The sequence below is a fragment of the Erythrolamprus reginae genome, chromosome 1 (genome assembly GCF_031021105.1).
Source record: "Erythrolamprus reginae isolate rEryReg1 chromosome 1, rEryReg1.hap1, whole genome shotgun sequence".
NCBI classification, from domain to species: Eukaryota; Metazoa; Chordata; class Lepidosauria; order Squamata; family Dipsadidae; genus Erythrolamprus; species Erythrolamprus reginae.
In genome coordinates, this window is record NC_091950.1 from 395,563,505 (window position 1) to 395,583,499 (window position 19,995).

Below are 19,995 nucleotides of genomic sequence, written 5' to 3' on the forward strand. Positions count from 1 at the left end.
GTTTGGTTTTTAATAAGGGTTTCTTAGTTATTTTAATATTAGATTTGCCATATTTTATCTATCTATCTATCTATCTATCTATCTATCTATCTATCTATCTATCTATCTATCTATCTATCTATTAGATTTGTATGCCGCCCCTTTCCGTAGACTCGGGGCGGTTGCTGTTTTATTATTCTTGTTAGCCGCCCTGAGTCTACGGAGAGGGGCGGCATACAAATCTAATAAATAAATAAATAAAATTATTCAACTATCGTCTGACTGGCCTGAACCAGAACAGCATTAAAGGACGCAATCTGAGGGAAGAGCGTTAAATGGGGCCTTGTCTGTTCATTTCAAAGGAGCCTTAAGGTGTGTTTGAAGATGAAGTAAGAAAACAGATAAATGTTTTTGTCATAGGATTACATGCTGGTGCAGTGATGGCTAACTTTTTCGTCATTGTGTGCCAAAAGTTCATGCGTTGGCACCCAAAATGCAATGGAGGTGCCCCTGTGCATGCATGCATGACCTCCCATGCTCCCCTGCGCATATGCATGTAAGCTCTCCCACCTCTATGCATACATATGCGCCCCCCACCCACTATTTTGGGCCTATTAGGCCTCCCTGCAGCCTCTTGGGACTAAAAACAGCCCTGGGGAGGGCGTACACCCCTGTGCTCCTCCTTCCCCCCATGCTTGTGTATACGACCCTCCCATGCATGCCTATGGAACTCCCCGCCACATGAACGCACATCTCCCTCATGTGCCCCGTCCCCTTGCGTCCCAAAAATCAGATGGCTGCCAGAGCAATGAGCTGGTTGACAGCTCGCATACCCGCAGAGTGGGCTCTGCGTGCCAGCTGTGGCACATGGGCCATAGGGTCGCCATCACGGTGCTAGATCAAGGTCTGTTTTCAGTTCATAACGTTAAATCAGAAAAAGAGAAAATCTTGCCACCAATGCCTTGAAGCACTTTCTTAATTCTAGAATTAGTAAGAGAAGGTAAGTGCAGAACTGAAAGATAACAAACATACTGCTTAAAAAAACACTTTAATTAAACACTTAAACAACACAATATAATTCCAAGTAAATCAAACTACTGTGAAATCAAACTGTCCACTTAGAAAACAACCCTGATTGACAATCAATTTCACATGTCAGCACATTCCACTTTGTACAGAACAAAGTATTCAATGGGAATATTCCATTCATTCAGATCTAGGATGTGTTCTTCGAGTGTTCCCTTTATCTTTTTGAGCAGTGTATATTGCAAGTTTGTATAATTTGCACATTGACTAGTGTTGAAAGTTGGAATTCAGAGACAAATATTCTGATTTGAACTTTTGACATTCTCTCTCATTGGAGAAGGTGACACATGCCAAGTCTGGAGAGATTTTCACAGTTTGCTGCCAATCAGTCACAAAGGTATCAATCAACTTCCTTAATTGTTCCACTTCAGATTGTGTGCCTTTTTCTAATAATGCTGATGCAAAATATCACCTAAGACCGTTTTTTTCATGGTCTAGACCAGGGGTAGGCAAAGTTGGCTCTTCTATGACATGTGGACTTCAACTCCCAGAATTCCTGAGCTCATATGATTGGCTCAGGAATTCTGGGAGTTGAAGTCCACATGTCATAGAAGAGCCAACTTTGCCTACCCCTGGTCTAGACCAATGATGGGGAACCTTTTTTTCCTTGGGTACCGAAATAGTGTGTGCATGCCCTATTGCATGCCCACATCCATAATTCAAACCTCCCACTCGCCCCAGTCCACAGCACATGCGTGCGTGACCTCCCCCCTACTCCTCCATTTTTCACCGTCCTCAGGCTCCAGAGAGTTGTTTGGAGCTTGGGGAGGGGACAATGCTCCCTCCCACCACCCTGGAGGCCAAAATCACCCAGCCAGAGCTTCCGTGCGAGCCAAAAATCAGCTGGTGGTCATGCATATGTGCATTGGAGCTGAGCTAGGGCAACGATTCATGTGCCGGCAGATATGGCTACACGTACCATCTGTGGCACATGTGCCATAGGTTCGGCATCACAGGTCTAGACTCTAGAGCTAATATCTCTGGCTCAATAACTTCTACTTGTGCTGTGTTTTATCATTTATATGATTTATAAATTTATATAAATATATATATTTATATCATTTATGCGGGAAAGATCAGAAGCAACAAGAGATTTTTTTTTTAGTGAAAGAGTAGTAGATGCTTGGAACAAACTTCCAGCAGACGTGGTTGGTAAATCCACAGTGACTGAATTTAAACAAGCCTGGGATAAACATATATACATCCTAAGATAAAAATACAGGAAATAGTATAAGATATATAGATGGACCATGAGGTCTTTTTCTGCCGTCAATCTTCTATGTTTCTATTAGATTAAATAAAAATCCTCCGAACCTTTAAACAACCCTTGTGCAACTTTTCTAAGTAATATTTTAGTTATTTAGAAATATGAGTTTTAGAAAAAGAAATTGGGGGAAAAAAATATCCAGAATACTAGGAATATAATTTTTGTCTGAATTGACATATTTTAAAACTATTTATTTCTTTAAATTGTTCCATTTTTCATCTCTTCGGATTTTCTAGTCTCTCTAAATCTGTAGAAACATGTGCAAATTGGTTGGGAAAGATTTTAAGAAAATGTTGAGGAATGATACGAAATAATGTTTGTCCTCTAAGGTGCTGCTTTAGTGCTCGCATCTGGCTAACCATAATTTGAGGGAAATACAAATTATACCCAGCCTCTTACTTGTTCACCATACTTTTTCCAGCACTCTTTTCTGTTCTTGAAATAGATGGAAGAACTGTATCCTTCCTTAATGGATCTCTTTATTCATTCTCAAGGGTGACCATTTCCACGAAATCTATTTGAAGTAGCTATGGGTAAGATGAGGAAAAGACTCAGTTGGCTTGTTCAATTATTTACACACAGAGAGACTTAACATTAAACTGTTGGAAGAATGGACTTACCTGCTGAAACTATATTAGATAAATATTATTACTATGTTTATAAGTAGAATGGTATATATTACAATAATTGATAATTTTACAATATAAAATATAATTTTATTTCTTTAAATTAAACAAAACTACAAAGAAAGAAAATGCAAAACTTTTGAATATTTTTAATAGAAATTGGAAAAAACACCCACCAATCTTTGTTCAGGAATCTTGCCTTTAGTTTTTTCCTAAACTGAAGCGACATGACAAATTAAATCAGGTCTTGTAAAAAGCTAAGTTCACTATTGCAAAGCATTAGGAAACTAAACTGCATGCTTCAGTGGTGCTTAAAAATTTGGGAAATTGCTTTAGCTGAAAAGTTCACACAAGCCCAAATTGTTATGAAAATACCCACAATTAGATTTATTCACATACACTGTTTTCCAGCTAAATGAATCTTCATTCTAACAAGTTATCCTTGTCTGTGCAAATAAAATATTTATTTTATTCTGCATTTTTTTTATCTGAGTCCGTATTTTTTAACTTTTTTGTTTATCATTGGATTTCTAATTTATTAGTTTTTATCTTGGTGGTGGGGTTTTTTTTGAAGTTGATATTCTCTGCACAAATAGACGTTTGAATTTTTTTTTCTAAACCACTGAGTGGTGCAATGGCCATACAGTACCCAAACAGTGTTTCAAAGACAGCAAAATAGATAATTAGTGGGTGGGCTTTGACGGACTGCAACATGTTTTACAGCTGCTCTTGACAGTGATATGAAGGGCTGCCTTGTGTTCCCTGCTAATTTATGTCAATCATCAGCCAGTGATTCAGGGGGAATTGAGAAAGATGCTGTCTGCATTCTGAGCAAGTCTCCTCTTGACAGCTTGTAGGAAAATGCATTTAATCTGACAGTGAGCTGAACCATTCTGGGGGAAATGAAAACAGTTCTGAAAGGAGATTTTACATCTGATTTCTCTGAGGAATCATGTAATTCAATGTACGTTTCCGTAGGACATTAAAAATATTTAAAATTGATTTTTAACATTGTGTCCCATAAATCTTGTGTTGCATTTGATTGATCAGGGTTCAATTGGAATTGACAGAACTGGTTTTTCTTTGCAGGGAATGGCAGTATATTAAAATATAGCCAGCTGCAGTTTTATTGATCTGTTTGTGACCCATAAATTTTCCTTTCCAGTTTTCTGTATCCATAAGAGTTAGTTCGGTGCAGTGTTAAGGCACCAGAGTAAAAACTAGGAGATGGTGAATTATAGTTCTGCCTTGGACATAAAGTCTGCTGGATGTCCTTGAGCGAGTCCCTTTCTCATCCCTAGGAAGAAGGCAATGGCAAACCATTTGCGAAAATCGTGACAAACTGCAGAGTTTTGCCCAGATAATTGCCAGAAATGGTGGCGATATTAAAGCTTAAAGTTTTATTTGAAGATGGTATTATTTCAGTAGAGAACTCTACTTGCTAGCTACAAAATTCTGGAAAGGAAGATAATCGGAAGAACAGAAGGATAAGATTAATAAATATACTTGGAGATTTAAAGATTGTAGCATATTTTATGGGCAAAAGTATTTATGATTAGAGTAGTTGGGATTGTTGATTTGATGCTAGAATAGTCGGGATTGTTGATTTGATGCTAGCTGCATGCATAGTTAAGAATATGTTTATGTACACTGAGAGCATATGCACCAAAGATAAATTTCTTATGCGTCCAATGATACTTAGCCAATAAAGAATTCTATTCTATTCTATTCTATAAACAGTACCTTTACCTGATCAGACTTCTGGCCCACCTAATCCACCAGTCCGTTTTCACAGTGAACAACCAATTTCGGAAGGAAATGACTAGTTTCACAGAAGATGGCATTCAGAGAAGTTACATTGCTATCAAGGTTAATACCATAGAGTCAACATGGAGTGTAACGATTGTATTTATCCAGTTGCTCCTTACCAATAACAAAAAAAAATGCAAAGTTCTTGCTTTTCTATATTCATTTCAGCAGTGCAGTAATATTTTCATTGCTTTATCAGGGGTGTCAAACTGGCGGCTTGATGCATCATGCACAGGTTACACCCACCCCAGCTCCACAAAGGCAAAAAACATTGTGATAAGTCATATGACGCAATTGAGTTTGACACTCATGCTTTAGATAGATTCTTTGTTGGAGAAAGAGGGACCTTGGACAGCTCCCTTGCTTCTCTCCCCACCTGAAGAATTGAAATTCTGTCATCTACCGTTGGGTAATTGATTGATGTAATTTATCCAGCACTGTGCTGTACACCTATACAGAGATTTGAATTTAATGGCAACATTTCTTTCTTAGTATATATCGGCACAGATGTAGCTTTTACTGCGCATATCTTAAAACAATGGTACCTTGATATGGTTACCTGGTTATGTAATTCCTGCTGTGGAAACATGGGGTTAGTTTAGTTTCTCATGAAAGCCTTTGATTCAGTGGTCCATGAAAAACTCCTTCAAAAACTCAAATCCTATGGCATCTCAGGATCCCTCCACAGCTGGATTACTGCATTTCTGTCTAACAGGCAACAAGTGGTCAAAATAGGAAGCTCCATATCCACCCCCATCCCTGTTAAAAGCGGTGTCCCCCCAAGGTAGCGTACTGGGACCTACACTCTTCATTCTCTACATCAACGACCTTTGCGACCTCATCACAAGCAACTGTGTTCTTTTTGCAGACGATGTAAAACTCTTCAACATCACTGATAACACAACTACCCTACAAAAAGACCTAGTCTCAGTTTCTGACTGGTCCAACACATGGCAACTCCAAATCTCAACCAGCAAATGCTCTGTCCTACACATCGGCAAAAAGAATCAGAACTTCAAATACAAACTTAATAAACAAATTATCACAGATAATCCCCACTCGGTCAAGGACCTCGGGATACTAATAACTAAAGATCTAAGTGCCAAAGCCCACTGCAACAACATCGCTAAGAAGGCCTCAAGAGTTGTTAATGTAATCCTACGTAGCTTCTGCTCTGGAAATCTCACACTACTTACCAGAGCTTACAAAACTTTCACCAGACCCATCCTCGAATACAGCTCATCTGTGTGGAACCCATATCGCATCTCAGACATTAACACCCTTGAAAATGTTCAAAGATACTTCACAAGAAGAGCCCTTCATTCCTCCACTCGAAACAGAATACCCTACGAAACTAGACTTACAATCCTGGGTCTTGAAAGCTTAGAACTACGACGCCTTAAACGTGATCTAAGTATTGCCCACAAGATCATATGTTGCAATGTCCTGCCTGTCAAAGGCTACACAAGAGCACACAACAGATTCAAGCTTAACATTAACCACTCCAAACTTGACTGTAAAAAATATGACTTTAGTAATCGGGTTGTTGATGCGTGGAACTCATTACCGGACTCCATGGTATCATCCCCTAACCCTCAACATTTTACCCTTAGACTATCCATGATTGACCTCTCCAGATTCCTAAGAGGTCAGTAAGGGGCGTACATCAGCGCACTAGAGTGCCTTCCGTCCCCTGTCCTATAGTCTCTCCTATATCTCGTATTTCTTCTCTACTATATCCTCTATAACCTTCATTGTGTATTATTGTGTATTGGACAAAATAAATAAATAAATAAAATAAAATCCCAGATCTTTGCATAGTTCTAGTAGTTCTGAGAACCAATCCAGATGTGCAGTTTGATCTCCTGAAGATGGGAAAAGCCTTTGCATTGTAGATTAAAAACGGCTTGATAGATCTACCCATTTTTCATTGGGAAGTGGGCAGCATACATACAATCCTTTCACATGAAGGCATTTTCAAAGCAATAAACCCAGTTGATCATTTGTATTAAATGAGTGATTATTGCAAATTGAAGAGGTACAAATAATATAAACCCATACCAAATCTCGGATATCAACACCCTTGAAAATGTCGAAAGATACTTCACCAGAGGAGCCCTTCACTCCTTCACTCGAAACAGAATACCCTACGACAAAATAACTTATTTATTTATTTGGACAAAATAAATAAATAAATAAATAAAAGTAAATAAATATAAATAGATAAATAGATAAATAAATAAATAAATAAATAAAAAAATTCTAGGTTTGGAGAGAGGCTATCTTGGTAACCATACATGACAGCAGTATGTATAGATTCCAGCGGCATCTAGAAGGACAGTGAGAAAATTGCTATTAATAATAAGAGTTCTTGAAGCCCATTCAGTAAAAACTAGTTGTAGGATTTGTGGCCAATGAGACTGCAAAATATGCAGCATATTCATTTCCTGTTGCTGAATTTCCCATTCCCACAGAAGGCAAGACTAGAACAATGGATAAAAGCTGTAAACTTTTAGAAGTAGTTGCTAACTATTTATTTAACAATGGATCGATTTAGAAATTGGAAAAGACATTGTTTTCTCAGTAGAGACTTTTGAGACAATATTTGTCCAAAGTGGACCCTACAACTTTTAATTTAATCTGCCCATCAACAGCTGGATGAATTGCTGCTAGGAATAATTCCTTATTTCATAGGTTGTTCACCAATCAGTTGTTAGGAGGCAGGTTTTTTTTAGTCAAATTAGTACATTTTTGGACTGTATTAACGATTAGGTGGAAGTGGAACTTTCTTGTTTGCAAGTTTATATATTTATTGTTCCCACATACAGTGTTCCCTCGATTTTCGGGGGTCCAAACTTCGCAAATAGCCTATACCACGGTTTTTCAAAAATATTAATTAAAAAATACTTTGTGGGTTTTTTTTCTATACCACGGTTTTTCCCACCTGATGACGTCGTATGTCATCGCCAAACTAATAATTTTTGCAAATAAATAACAAAAAATTAATTATTGTTAATAAATAATTATGTTTATAAATATCAGGATCACTAAATGTCTTATTCAATGGTGAGCACCAGTAATAATGGTGAGTAAATGGTTGTTAACGGAATGGGAAGTGGTAATTTAGGGGTTTAAAGTGTTACGGGATGGCTTGTGATACTGTCCATAGCCAAAAGTGGTGTATTTACTTCCGCATCTCTACTTTGCGGAAATTCGACTTTCGCGGGCGGTCTCGGAACGCAACCCCTGCGAAAATCGAGAGAACACTGTACTGGAAATAATGAAGGACATCTGGTCTCATGATCTTTAAGATTTATGTGAAAATCTGGTTGATTATTTTGGTTAATCTGAATTTGAAAGGCCAATTAATTATGATCAATAGTCTTTACGTTTATGCTGCCTTGAATTATTGCTCAGTCATTCTAAAGGATTACAAGCCATTATAGCTCATTTTAAAATATTGCTTCCTAGAAGATTAAAGCAGCTGGAAATTCTAGCAGAATTCATTCTAGTGCAATTTACAGGTAGGAGTGAGACAAGGGTGGGTTCTATTTTTTTTTACTACCTGTTCTGTGGGCATGGCTTATTTTGTGGGTGTGGTTTGACGATTGTATGACGGTGGGCATGGCTTTGTGGATATGTGATTGAGTGAGAGTGGTTTGGCAGTCATGACTGTGTGGGAGCGGCTTTGTGGTCATGTGACTTTGTGGGAGTGGCTTGGTGAACATGTGACTGGGTGGATGTGGCCAACTTGACACCACTCATTTCAAGAGTAAGGATTAGGGTTAGAGTGCCTGGTCTCTCCTCGCCTCAAAGGCCTCCACAAAATACAATTTCCTGTCTATTTACTACTACTGAACATCCAAAATATACTATTTAATCCTACGTATGCAGGGGTGGGCAGCAGGCAGGACGGGGTGGAACGCAGTTCCACCAGCGGAAATGAACTCCAGATGACCAGTGGCAGTCACTTCCTGGACTACCAGTCTCAGCTTGGCTCTCTTTTTCCCCCCCTCCCCTTTTAGAAACATAGAAGACTGACGGTAGAAAAAGACGTCATGATCCATCTAGTCTGCCCTTATACTACTTTCTGTATTTTATCTTAGGATGGATATATGTTTATCCCAGGCATGTTTAAATTCAGTTACTGTGGATTTACCAACCACGTCTGCTGGAAGTTTGTTCCAAATATCTACTACTCTTTCAGTAAAATAATATTTTCTCATGTTGCTTTTGATCTTTCCCCCAACTAACTTCAGATTGTGTCCCCTTGTTCTTGTGTTCACTTTCCTATTAAAAACACTTCCCTCCTGGACCTTATTTAACCCTTTAACATATTTAAATGTTTCGATCATGTCCCCCCTTTTCCTTCTGTCCTTCAGACTATACAGCTTGAGTTCATTAAGTCTTTCCTGATACTTTTTATGCTTAAGACCTTCCACCATTCTTGTAGCCGATCTTTGGACCCGTTCAATTTTGTCAATATCTTTTTGTAGGTGAGGTCTCCAGAACTGAACACAGTACTCCAAATGTGGTCTCACCAGCACTCTATATAGCGGGATCACAATCTCCCTCTTCCTGCTTCTTATACCTCTAGCTATGCAGCCAAGCATCCTACTTGCTTTCCCTACCGCCTGACTGCACTGTTCACCCATTTTGAGACTGTCAGAAATCACTACCCCTAAATCCTTCTGTTCTGAAGGTTTTGCTAACACAGAACTTTTTCCCCTTGCGAAGCTCCCACTCCACCCGCAGCTGAGATGAAAAGGCATTGTGTGGCAATAATGACCCTGTGACTCTCCCTCGGCTTTCCGATATTTTTAAATCCCCTCCTCCTGTCCTCCTCCTTGGAAAGCAACATGGAGGCCAGCACCGGCAGGAGTTGCGGGGGTCCTTTTCTCCCCCCATCTTTTCTCAACAGCTGTTCAGCACCCGTTCATCTAGCTACCCAGCCTGAGGTGGGGGGGGGTGTGACTCAGGAAATAGAGGGTGGGAAACGCAAAGCAAATTGTCACCCCAGGTGTTGTACATACTCCTGATCAGTTGGAGGATGATGAAGATATTGAGGACTCGGATTCAGATAGTGTTTATGAAGTAGTGGGGGGCCCGGGGTTACAGGTAGTAGAACAGGTGGGAGGCCAGCCACAGGATGGGGCTATGAGTTCAGGATCTAATGAGGGAGAATCAGACGCTCACTGGGTTAACCCTGAATTCAGAAGGGTCCAAAAACGTAGAGAGCAGAGGTCTGGAAGAAGATATTAAGGAGAGGAATGGGTTAAATATTGTAGTGATGTATTTGGCATGTCGGGGTCAGTGGAGAAGAAGGGTGGAGTTTCAACGTTGCCGAAAGGAAAAATGGATGTGTTTTTGCCATCCTAAAGTAAGCCAAAGTGTTTTGTATTGTTATCAGTCAGTGCTACTGTTTATTCAAAGTTATGCGGTTAGGAAAATAAATCTTGTTTAAGTGAAGCAGAAGGAGGAATGTGAGACATGTAGTTTGAAGAGAGATAACGGACCGAGTGCTGTATGGAATGTGTTTGAATAAAAGGAGAGCAGAGAAATAAATGGAGTTTCTTTATTCACGAAATGATGCATTTAATAAGAGTTATTTGTAATTGCTAAATTTCTACCAGAAACCAGAACACCAGCGAGTGACACTGGTGAGGCTGTAAGTCGAGGACTTAACAGTTCACTTGAACGATGATGATCATTCAAGCCACTCCCACGTGGTCACATGGCGGGAAAGCCACACCCACAAAATAAGCCACACCCACAGCGTGGCAGTAAAAACTTACTGCATGTATGTATGCCACATGTGTACATACATATTACACACAGGCACAAAAAAAGATAGATAAGCTACTATATATACTATTCTATTTCAGTGCCCATCAAGAATTGAGGCTTGGAGCAGTTTTAGAGGTTGTTAAGGAGGCACGCTCCTCGGCTCTAGCCATGCATTTTCAGGCCTGGCCTGCTTGGAGTGAAAAGCTATTTGCAATAGCCTGGGCTTGAAAACGCATGGCTGGGGCCAAGGAGCAGCCCTCCTTAACAACAACATTCCTCGTGAGCACTGGCATGGCTTCCTCTCTGCCACCAGGTGTGGGAAGAAGGTAAGGTCATGAGTCCAGTTGGGACGGTGGGGAGCCCGCAGTCAGCTAGGTTGTAGGCAATGTGTTCTGGAATGGAGCCGTACTGGGCCATGGTGGCTTAGCCAGCCACACAAGCTCAGTTGGGATTGGGGGGGGGGGTTTGCAAGATTTACCTGGAGGCAGGAGGAGGCAGCCCAGTTGGGGCACAGGGCAGTTACCACATGGGAAGGAAGCTTAGGCAGGTAAGCCGCCCGGGAGGTGAGGAGTGACTGAGTGGATAGTCGACAGGGCGAGCATTCATTTCATTTTATTGGATTTGTATGCCGCCCCTCTCCGTAGACTCGGGGCGGCTAACAACAGTAATAAAAACAACGTGTGACAATCCAATACTAAAAAGCTAAAAACCCTTATTTTAAAAACCAATCATACATACAAACGTACCATACATAAATTGTGGAAGCCGAGGGGGAAAGAATATCTTAATTCCCCCACGCCTGACGACACAGGTGGGGTTTAAGAAGCTTGCGAAAGGCAAGAAGGGTGGGAGCTATTCTAATCTCTGGGGGGAGTTGGTTCCAGAGGGCCGGGGCCACCACAGAGAAGGCTCTTCCCCAGGGTCCCGCCAAACGACATTGTTTGGTTGACGGGACCCGGAGAAGGCCAACTCTGTGGGACCTAATTGGCAACTGGCAACCAGTTCAGGGGTGTGGCTGAACACCGCTACCATTTTGCCAACCTTAGCCAAATTGCCGCCACTGGTTCTCCCGAACCAGTGCAAACCGATAGCAAACTAACCACTGGAGTGAGAGTGTATCTGTAAGGCATCCTGGGGATAGTGTACTTTTCACAGATAACTAAATTAATCCCTCTTGGAAACCTCCATTTCCTCCCAGCTTGCTGCAGTTGCCACAAATACTTATGCGGAAAGCCTTTGTAATCCCCTGAACATAGTTAATTTGCTTTAGTGTTCAATCTGCTTTTCAGTTTGAATGTTTGTGTTTTCATGGAATCTTCTGCAATATTTGCATTGCAGTTTTTAAATTGTCATTTCGGGGGGGAAATGAAACCCTTTTTAATTTAATGGACCCAAATATTTCATTTGGAAAATAAATATTCTATATCAATGTAGAGCAAGGCACTCAACAATACGTTGCATATTATGACAGAGCAGAGTATGGTAGCAATATTAGTGCATGGTTAAGCTGGGGAGTTTGCTTCCAAAATTTATTTATTTATTTATTTAGTTAGTTAGTTAGTTAGTCCAATACACAATGAGGGTTTTAGTGGGTATATATATATATATATACACATAGTAAAATACAAGATGAAGGTTATAGAGGAGATACTCATAGTAAAATATATCTAAGAAATAATAGAAAAGAAGATTTAGTAATAGAACATATCAATGAAAGAATAGAAGAAGAGATATAGGAATAGAAGAAAGGTATAGGAGATATAGGAGAGCAATAGGACAGGGGACGGAAGGCACTCTAGTGCACTTGTACTCGCCCCTTACTGACCTCTTAGGAATCTGGATAGGTCAACTGTGGATAATCTAAGGGTAAAGTGTTGGGGGTTTGGGGATGACTTTTCCTCCTAGGCCTTTTACAATTTTATGCATGGTATGTTTGTATGTATGTATGGTTTTTTATATTAAGGGGTTTTTAATTCGTTTTTAGTATTGGATTACTATGGTACACTGTTTTATGATTGCTGTTAGCCGCCCCGAGTCTTCGGAGAGGGGCGGCATATAAATGCAATAAATAAATAAATGAATAAATGACACTATGGAGTCCGGTAATTAGTTCCACGCATCGACAACTCGGTTACTGAAGTCATATTTTTTACAGACAAGTTTGGAGTGGTTAATATTAAGTTTCAATCTGTTGTGTGCTCTTGTGTTGTTGTGACTGAAGCTGAAGTAGTCGCTGACAGGCAGGACGTTGCAGCATATGATCTCGTGGTACCAGTTCTGATTATTTTAAAGGGGGACTGGACAGAGGGGTGTGCCATAAGTGCCCAGAAATCTTTATACTAAATCAGAGGTAGTGTATCTTAAGTAATAGCTTCTGGAATACAACAGTGAAAAGCACTAGAATTTTCCCCTCCTGCAAATATTTGGCAGCTTCTCTAAATACATTGGGCTGCAGAAGGACTAGGTGGGTTGCTGGAGAAATTTGAATAGTGGTACTATTCCAGCTATTAATTACAGCTTTTGGAAATCTGGAAAATGAAACTATGTTCTTTTATGATTCACATTTTATATTTTACAATAGTGTGGGTAACTTTTATTCTTTCATATATTATTACAATGAGATGTTCTGATAAGCAATGTTTTCTATATGCTTAATATATACAGTACACATATTATATGTTTTATATTGGTATATTTGGAATTCTCCCTCCTCCCTTCTTTCCAGGTTTAATTTGGGGGTTGTTTTGTAATTTATTGTCTTTTGTATTTCATTGTTTTGTTTATTTCTGTATTTGTGCACTCTGTTTACTTTTCTAGTCTTGCTATAAAAAAACCCAAGAAATTTCAGGAAATAACACACTCTTAATCCACATCGTTTATAAATTGGTGTTCAGTGATATGCTGTTTCTATATGGAGAAGTGCCATTGTGACTGATACCATTAATCATCCTATTTTCTGTGTGTGTTTTTTAAAGATCTACTAGTTAAGGATTGGTGTTTTATTTATTTATTTTATTTATTCATTTGTCCAATACATAAATATATAGGAAGAAAATAGACATGTGATAATATAAAAAGAGGGTGAAGGTGAACTTAGAGGAGAGGATATATGAAAGGAAGAGAACATATAAGATAGGTGAAAAAAAAGGAAAGACAATTGGACAGGGGACGAAAGGAACACCAGTGCACTTATGTACGCCCCTTACTGGCCTCTTAGGAACCTGGAGAGGTCAATTGTGGAGAGTCTAAGGGAGAAGTGTTGGGGGTTAGGGGTTGACACAATTGAGTCCGGTAGTGAGTTCCAAGCTTCGATAACTCGATTGTTGAAATCATATTTTTTACAGTCAAGTTTGGCGCGGTTCGTATTAAGTTTGAATCTGTTGCGTGCTCTCGTGTTATTGCGGTTGAAGCTGAAGTAGTCATTGACTGGTAAGACATTGCAGCATATGATCTTGTGGGCAATGCTCAGATCATGTTTTAGGCGTCGTAGTTCTAGGCTTTCTAAGCCTAGGATTATTAGTCTATTTTCGTAGGATATTCTGTTTCGAGTGGAGGAGTGAAGGGCTCTTCTGGTGAAATATCTTTGGACATTTTCAAGGGTGTTGATGTCTGAGATGTGGGATGGGCTCCAGACAGATGAGCAGTAGTCTAGGATAGGTCTGGCAAAAGTTTTGTAGGCTCTTGTGAGTAGGGTGAGGTTGCCTGAGCAGAAGCTGCGTAGGATCAGGTTGACAACTTTAGAGGCTTTTTTGGCGATATTGTTGCAGTGGGCTTTAGCACTTAGGTCATTCGATATTAGTATTCCAAGGTCCTTTTTTGAGCCGCGGCACATTATTCGTATTTTCAAAATCCTGGGGAACACTGAAAGGGGGGGGGGGGGCGGGCTAAAGAAAAGTTTGGACAAAAAAAACCCTCTCTCTTCCTCCCTTTCGCTCTATTTCTCCCTCTTTCTCTCTTTTCCTTCCTTCCCTTCATTCTCTCTCTCCATCCCTCTTTCTTTCTTTCTTCCTCTCTTTTTTGCTCTCTTTCTCTCTCCCTCCTTCCCTTCCTCTATGTCTTTCTCTCTCCCTTGCTCTCTCTCTCTGTCTCTCTTGCTATCTCTTTCTTGCTTTTTTCTCTCTCTTGCTCTCTCTCTCTTTCACTGTCTTGCTATATGTCTCTTTCTTTCTCTTTGCCTCTCTTGCTATCTCTCTTTCTTTCTCTTTCTCTCTCTCTCTCTCTCTGTGCCTCTCTTGCTAAGTCTCTCTTTTTCTCTTGCTATGTCTCTCTTTCTTTTTCTCTCTCTCTGCCTCTCTTGCTATGTCTCTCTTTCTCTCTCTCTTTCTCTATCTCTCTTTCTCTGCCTCTCTTGCTGTCTCTTTCTTGCTCTGTCTCTCTTTCTCTGCCTCTCTTGCTATGTCTCTCTTTCTCTCTCTCTCTGCCTCTTATATGTCTCTTTCTCTCTCTCTCTCAGCTGACTGCAAGCGGGAGCCCTGACGGCGGCAGCTGGACGTGGTGCTGGACACCGTATATGCCAGGCACGCAGCGCCAGCATGTACGACGTCCAGCAGAACGTCCAACCGCCACCGTCAGGGCTCCCACTTGCAGTCAGCTGAGAGAGAGAGAGAGAGTGATCCCTCTCGCCGCCGCCATCTCCCCCGACTGCCTGCGGCCGCTGCGGCCACCCCCACCCCCCGCTCCCATCGGACACTTGCCGTCGACGAAAGAGGAGCTCCAGCTGGGCGGGGCGCTGCCGGTACTTCCGTCCTGGGGCTCCCGCTCGCAGCTGTCCCCCGGCTCCTGCTCGATGCCGCGGTTTTCGGCGCTCTCCTGCTGGGCCCCAAAGAAAGAAGGCGGGGAAAAGGTGCGAAGAATGGAGCTCTCCTTCCTGCCTTCCTTCTTTGGGGCCCAGCAGGAGAGCGCCGAAAACCGCGGCATCGAGCAGGAGACAGCTGCAAGCGGGAGCCCCAGGACGGAAGTACCGGCAGCGCCCCGCCCAGCTGAAGCTTGGCGGCACACCTGGCCATGTCTCGCGGCACACCAGTGTGCCGCGGCACACCGGTTGGGAAACGCTGCTTTACAGAATGTGGGTTGTGTCTGGATTACATTTAATTAGACATGGTGGAAAGCAACTCCTCTTACTGTTAGTTCAGATATCATAGCTGAGTCCAACAAGCTCTATAATGCACCCTGAATTCTAACATCAGGAGAGAAGAAGCAGAAATGTTTTCCTGTGCTTGCCCTTGGTTCACTGTAAAACCTATTGTAGTTATGCCAGAAAAGTAAACATAATTTTAAAGCCATTATCCATATATTGCTGTTGCTGAAAGGAAGCAGAGATGGAGGATAGATAGATGAAATTAGAGGAAGCCACAATGGTCCATCTTTAATGTGAGCTGAATGGATGAATTTTGTGTCTTGGGGTTGGATACTGATGGGTGATCTAACAATTGAATGTCTATAGAAAACACAGGTACAGTGGTACCTCTACTTAAGAACTTAATTTGTTCCGTAACCAGGTTCTTAAATAGAAAAGTTTGTAAAGTAGAAGCAATTTTTCCCATAGGAATCAATGTAAAAGCAAATAATGCATGCAAACCCAGTAGGAAAGAAATAAAAGCTCGGAATTTGGGTGGGAGGAGGAGGAGGAAGAAGAGGAGAAGGACAATTGCTGCCCAGAGCAAAGGGGGCATTTCTTTTCTCTGGGTGCTGGCAGAGGTTTATTCCCTCTGCAAGCACCCAGAGAAAGAAAAATGCTTTGTTTGGTCTGGACTGCCAAAGCCTCCTTAAGCACCACTGAAAAGCTCCTCTGCAACCCAGAAAAGCCCGATGGCCAGAATTAAAGAGGGAATGGCAGGAAACTGGCCGGGCCTTCATGCCGCTCTCAAATTTCCTGGGAAATTTTTCCGGGCTCGGGTTCTTAAGTAGAAAATGGTTCTTAAGATGAGGCAAAAATATCTTGAACACCCGGTTCTTATCTAGAAAAGTTCTTAAGTAGAGGCGTTCTTAAGTAGAGGGACCACTGTACTTATGAATAAAATCTAACACCTCTGTTCCTGTCTTTCGCAGGTGAAGACCCCACTTTTTGCTCATCTGGTGTTCTGCATGAAAAACAACGTGAGTCCTGGAGTTTTTAAAATGTACTTCTATATTTAAAGTTTATTGTACAGTATAAAAATACAAACAATAGACAACTTTGACTCTGCCCTGATACTCATTAAAATATATTGCCCCCTTGTATGGCCTTTTCTTTTCTTTTGCAAAAAAAAAAAGGATCTCAATCCTTTTCTAGTTTAAAATACTTGTGTGTTCATTTGCTAATAGGAAGCATATGCCAGCAGCCATGCATAAGTTTATTTCTCTGTAACAGATTTGTTATTATAAACAGCTAGCAACAGTGCAACAGATGGCATAAAAACTGACAACTTTTTATGGGGATATGAAAATGGGAGGTGTCTCTTCTTTTCCTTCTCTCCTTTTACAGAGATGGCATTTTCTCAGATGTTGGCATTTAAGATCTGAAAGAGATTATTCAGGTGTTGAGGCCCAATTTTTCATTCCCGTGTGAGTCTGAATGTACTTAGTTGCTGTGATCAAATACGGCATCTTGGCAAATTCTTCAGGGATGAAAGATAAACACATCTGTCATTTTAGGTTTATTGGATTTATATGCCGCCCCTCTCCGCAAACTCCAGAACTACTTACGGACTCTGCCCTTCTGCAGCCTTTTACAGTAGGCAGCATAAGCTTTCTCAGCCATTAATGAACCTTCACATCCTGGACATAAACTGTTTCAACTCCTACCCTCAGAACGATGCTATAGAGCACTGCACATCAAGACAACTAGACGCAAGGGGGGGGGGGGAAACCCAAACGCCATCACTCTGCTAAACAAATAATTCCCTCACCACTGTCAAACTATTCAGTAAGGCTGCATTACTATTACTATTAGTCTCCTCCTCATTCCTATCACCCATCTCCTCTCACTTATGATTGTATGACTTGCTTGAATCCTTACCATTTATATTAATATTGATTGTTTCCTGATTGCTATATGTACCCTATGACAATCATGAAGTGTTGTACCTCACGGTTCTTGACAAATGTTATCTTTTCTTTTATGCACACTGAGAGCATATGCACCAAGACAAATTACTTGTGTGTAGTGATGGGCTAACCGAACCCACACAATTCGGGTCCATACTGAATTTTGCAGTGTTCGGTATGCCGAAAACGAACCCGAAATTTTTTGAAACTTCGGGCAAAGTTCGGGGTCGCGTTCAGCATTCGGAGCTTGGACGTCACCGGCAGGTTGCTAAGGACGCCAAGGTGATCACTTCCTGTTTATTTTTACGTCACTGGCAGGTTGCTAAGGACGCCAAGGTGATCACTTTCTGTTTATTTTTACGTGAAAGGACCGTCCTTTGCTTGCAGCGCCGCTGCGGCGTCCTTTTTCGTAAAAATAACAATGTTTATTTTTACGTGAAGACCTCCCTTTGAAGGAGCTGGGGAATCCCTCCCACAAAGAGATTCCGGGGGCGGAGCCTTGACGTCACCGGCAGGTTGCTAAGGACGCCAAGGTGATAACTTCCTGGATTCCATGGAATCCAGGAAGTGATCACCTTGGCGTCCTTAGCAACCTGCCGGTATATGTGATGTCAAAGCTCCGCCCCCGGAATCTCTTGGTGGGATTCCCTGTTCGGGTTCAGTTTCAGTTCGGGTTCGGCCGAATTTTGCGTGAAGTTCATCCGAACTTGCCGAACCCGAACACCATTGGGTTTGCCCATCACTACTTATGTGTCCAGTCACACTTGGCCAATGGAGAATTCTATTCTATTCTATTGTATTCATCTCTTGCTACTCTATGCCAAATGTAAGCAAGGATAGCAAGCGATCTTTATCCTTCTCATATGCAATGACTGGACTTACATATTGCCTTAAAATATGGCTTGTTTAATTGTGATTCATTAAATGAATTACAATTGGTTGTCTTCATACAAAATGACCTATGCTATCATATCTTACTTATTATATTGCATGAGTCAGGCCAATAAATACTTGATAGGTTCATGAAATGACCCATATCCTTCTCTGAAGAAGAACCCTCCTTATTTTTGCCTTTCACATGTCCTCAATGGAGGTAGCCAAATTCGTCTATCAAGACATATAGCTGACACATTCTCTGAAAATTTTAGTTTTTGTTGCACAATCATATTTATGTAATCCGCTGCTTTCTCCCAAAACTTGGTAAGTATAGCATATTGTAGAAATGCATGTTTCAAAGAAGCATTAAAACGTTCCCTTGGCAAATCCTTTTTGTATTAGTAGCTGCCATGCTAAGGGTTATCTGAGTTGCTTTGTTTATTTACTAAACTTGTGTGCTAATCCATCCTACCAGGGGCCATGCTAGGTAGCTTACAGATGTTTATGCTGTTGAAAACACAATCTAAACTTGAGCGTATCTCAAGAAAAACAGGCTATTTTTTGTTCACACTGCCTCCTGTACGGAAAAAAGCAATCTCTTCTGATCACCAGCATTTTTGTTCAAATGCCTTTAAAAGCTCCTCTTGTTGAATATTTTTATTGGTATAAACAAAACGGAGAGGAACTGCCTCCTGAGCATTCCTCCAGAAAACATTCTACTCTGTAGTTGGGAAGTGATATGATCTGGAATGAAAACAGTTCAAATTCCTTAAACAGAAATCCTATCACTCCCGCATTCTCTAATAACTGATTTTCAAACGGGAGGGACGGCTCTCAAAATGTAATTTGTACTTCAAAGATGGCAGAGAAAAATGTTTCGGCCGCAATCCCTTGGGCCTACTGAAACTAGTTTTTGAAAGATGTTCTTCAGATTGCAAGTTATTTTTGCTATGAAACAGTGAGTCAAGAGTTCCTTTAATTAGAGGTCTCTGAACCAGAATAATGAAAATATCTCTTAGGGTCCAGTATTTCCATGAAGCTGAATTGTACAATGCCAGGTATCTCTTATTCCCTAGTAGATGTTATTTATTTATTTATTTGATTGATTGATTGATTGATTGATTGATTTTTATGCCGCCCTTCTCCTTAAACTCAGGGTGGCTTACAACATGTTAGCAATAGCACTTTTTAAGAGAGCCAGCCTATTGCCCCCACAATCCAGCTCCTCATTTTACCCACATCGGAAGGATGGAAGGCTGAGTCAACCTTGAGCCGGTGATGAGATTTGAACCGCTGACCTTCAGATCTATAGTCAGCTTCAGTGGCCTGCAGTACAGCACTCTACCTGCTGCGCCACCCCGGTTTTCCACACAGAATGAGCGAAGTAGGAAATAACAAAAGGGCAGAGTGAATACATGCATGGTTCCAGACCACTTCTTTAAGGACTGTAGAGCTGAACTATACAACATGAATTTTTATGCAGCACACACATTGCCCCATCGCCTCTGTGCATATATTAGTCTCAATTGGGATTTTTTT

General features: G+C 41.0%; 1 protein-coding gene across 1 annotated transcript in view; it reads left to right on the plus strand.

Moving 5' to 3' along the window:
- The window catches only part of PITPNM3 (PITPNM family member 3), a 239,530-nt gene that overhangs the window by 140,032 nt on the left and 79,503 nt on the right, over nt 1-19,995 (plus strand). Inside the window, exon 4 of the mRNA XM_070735034.1 lies at nt 16,603-16,650. Coding sequence (XP_070591135.1) covers nt 16,603-16,650 — 48 coding nt within the window. The remainder of the gene's footprint in view (nt 1-16,602; nt 16,651-19,995) is intronic.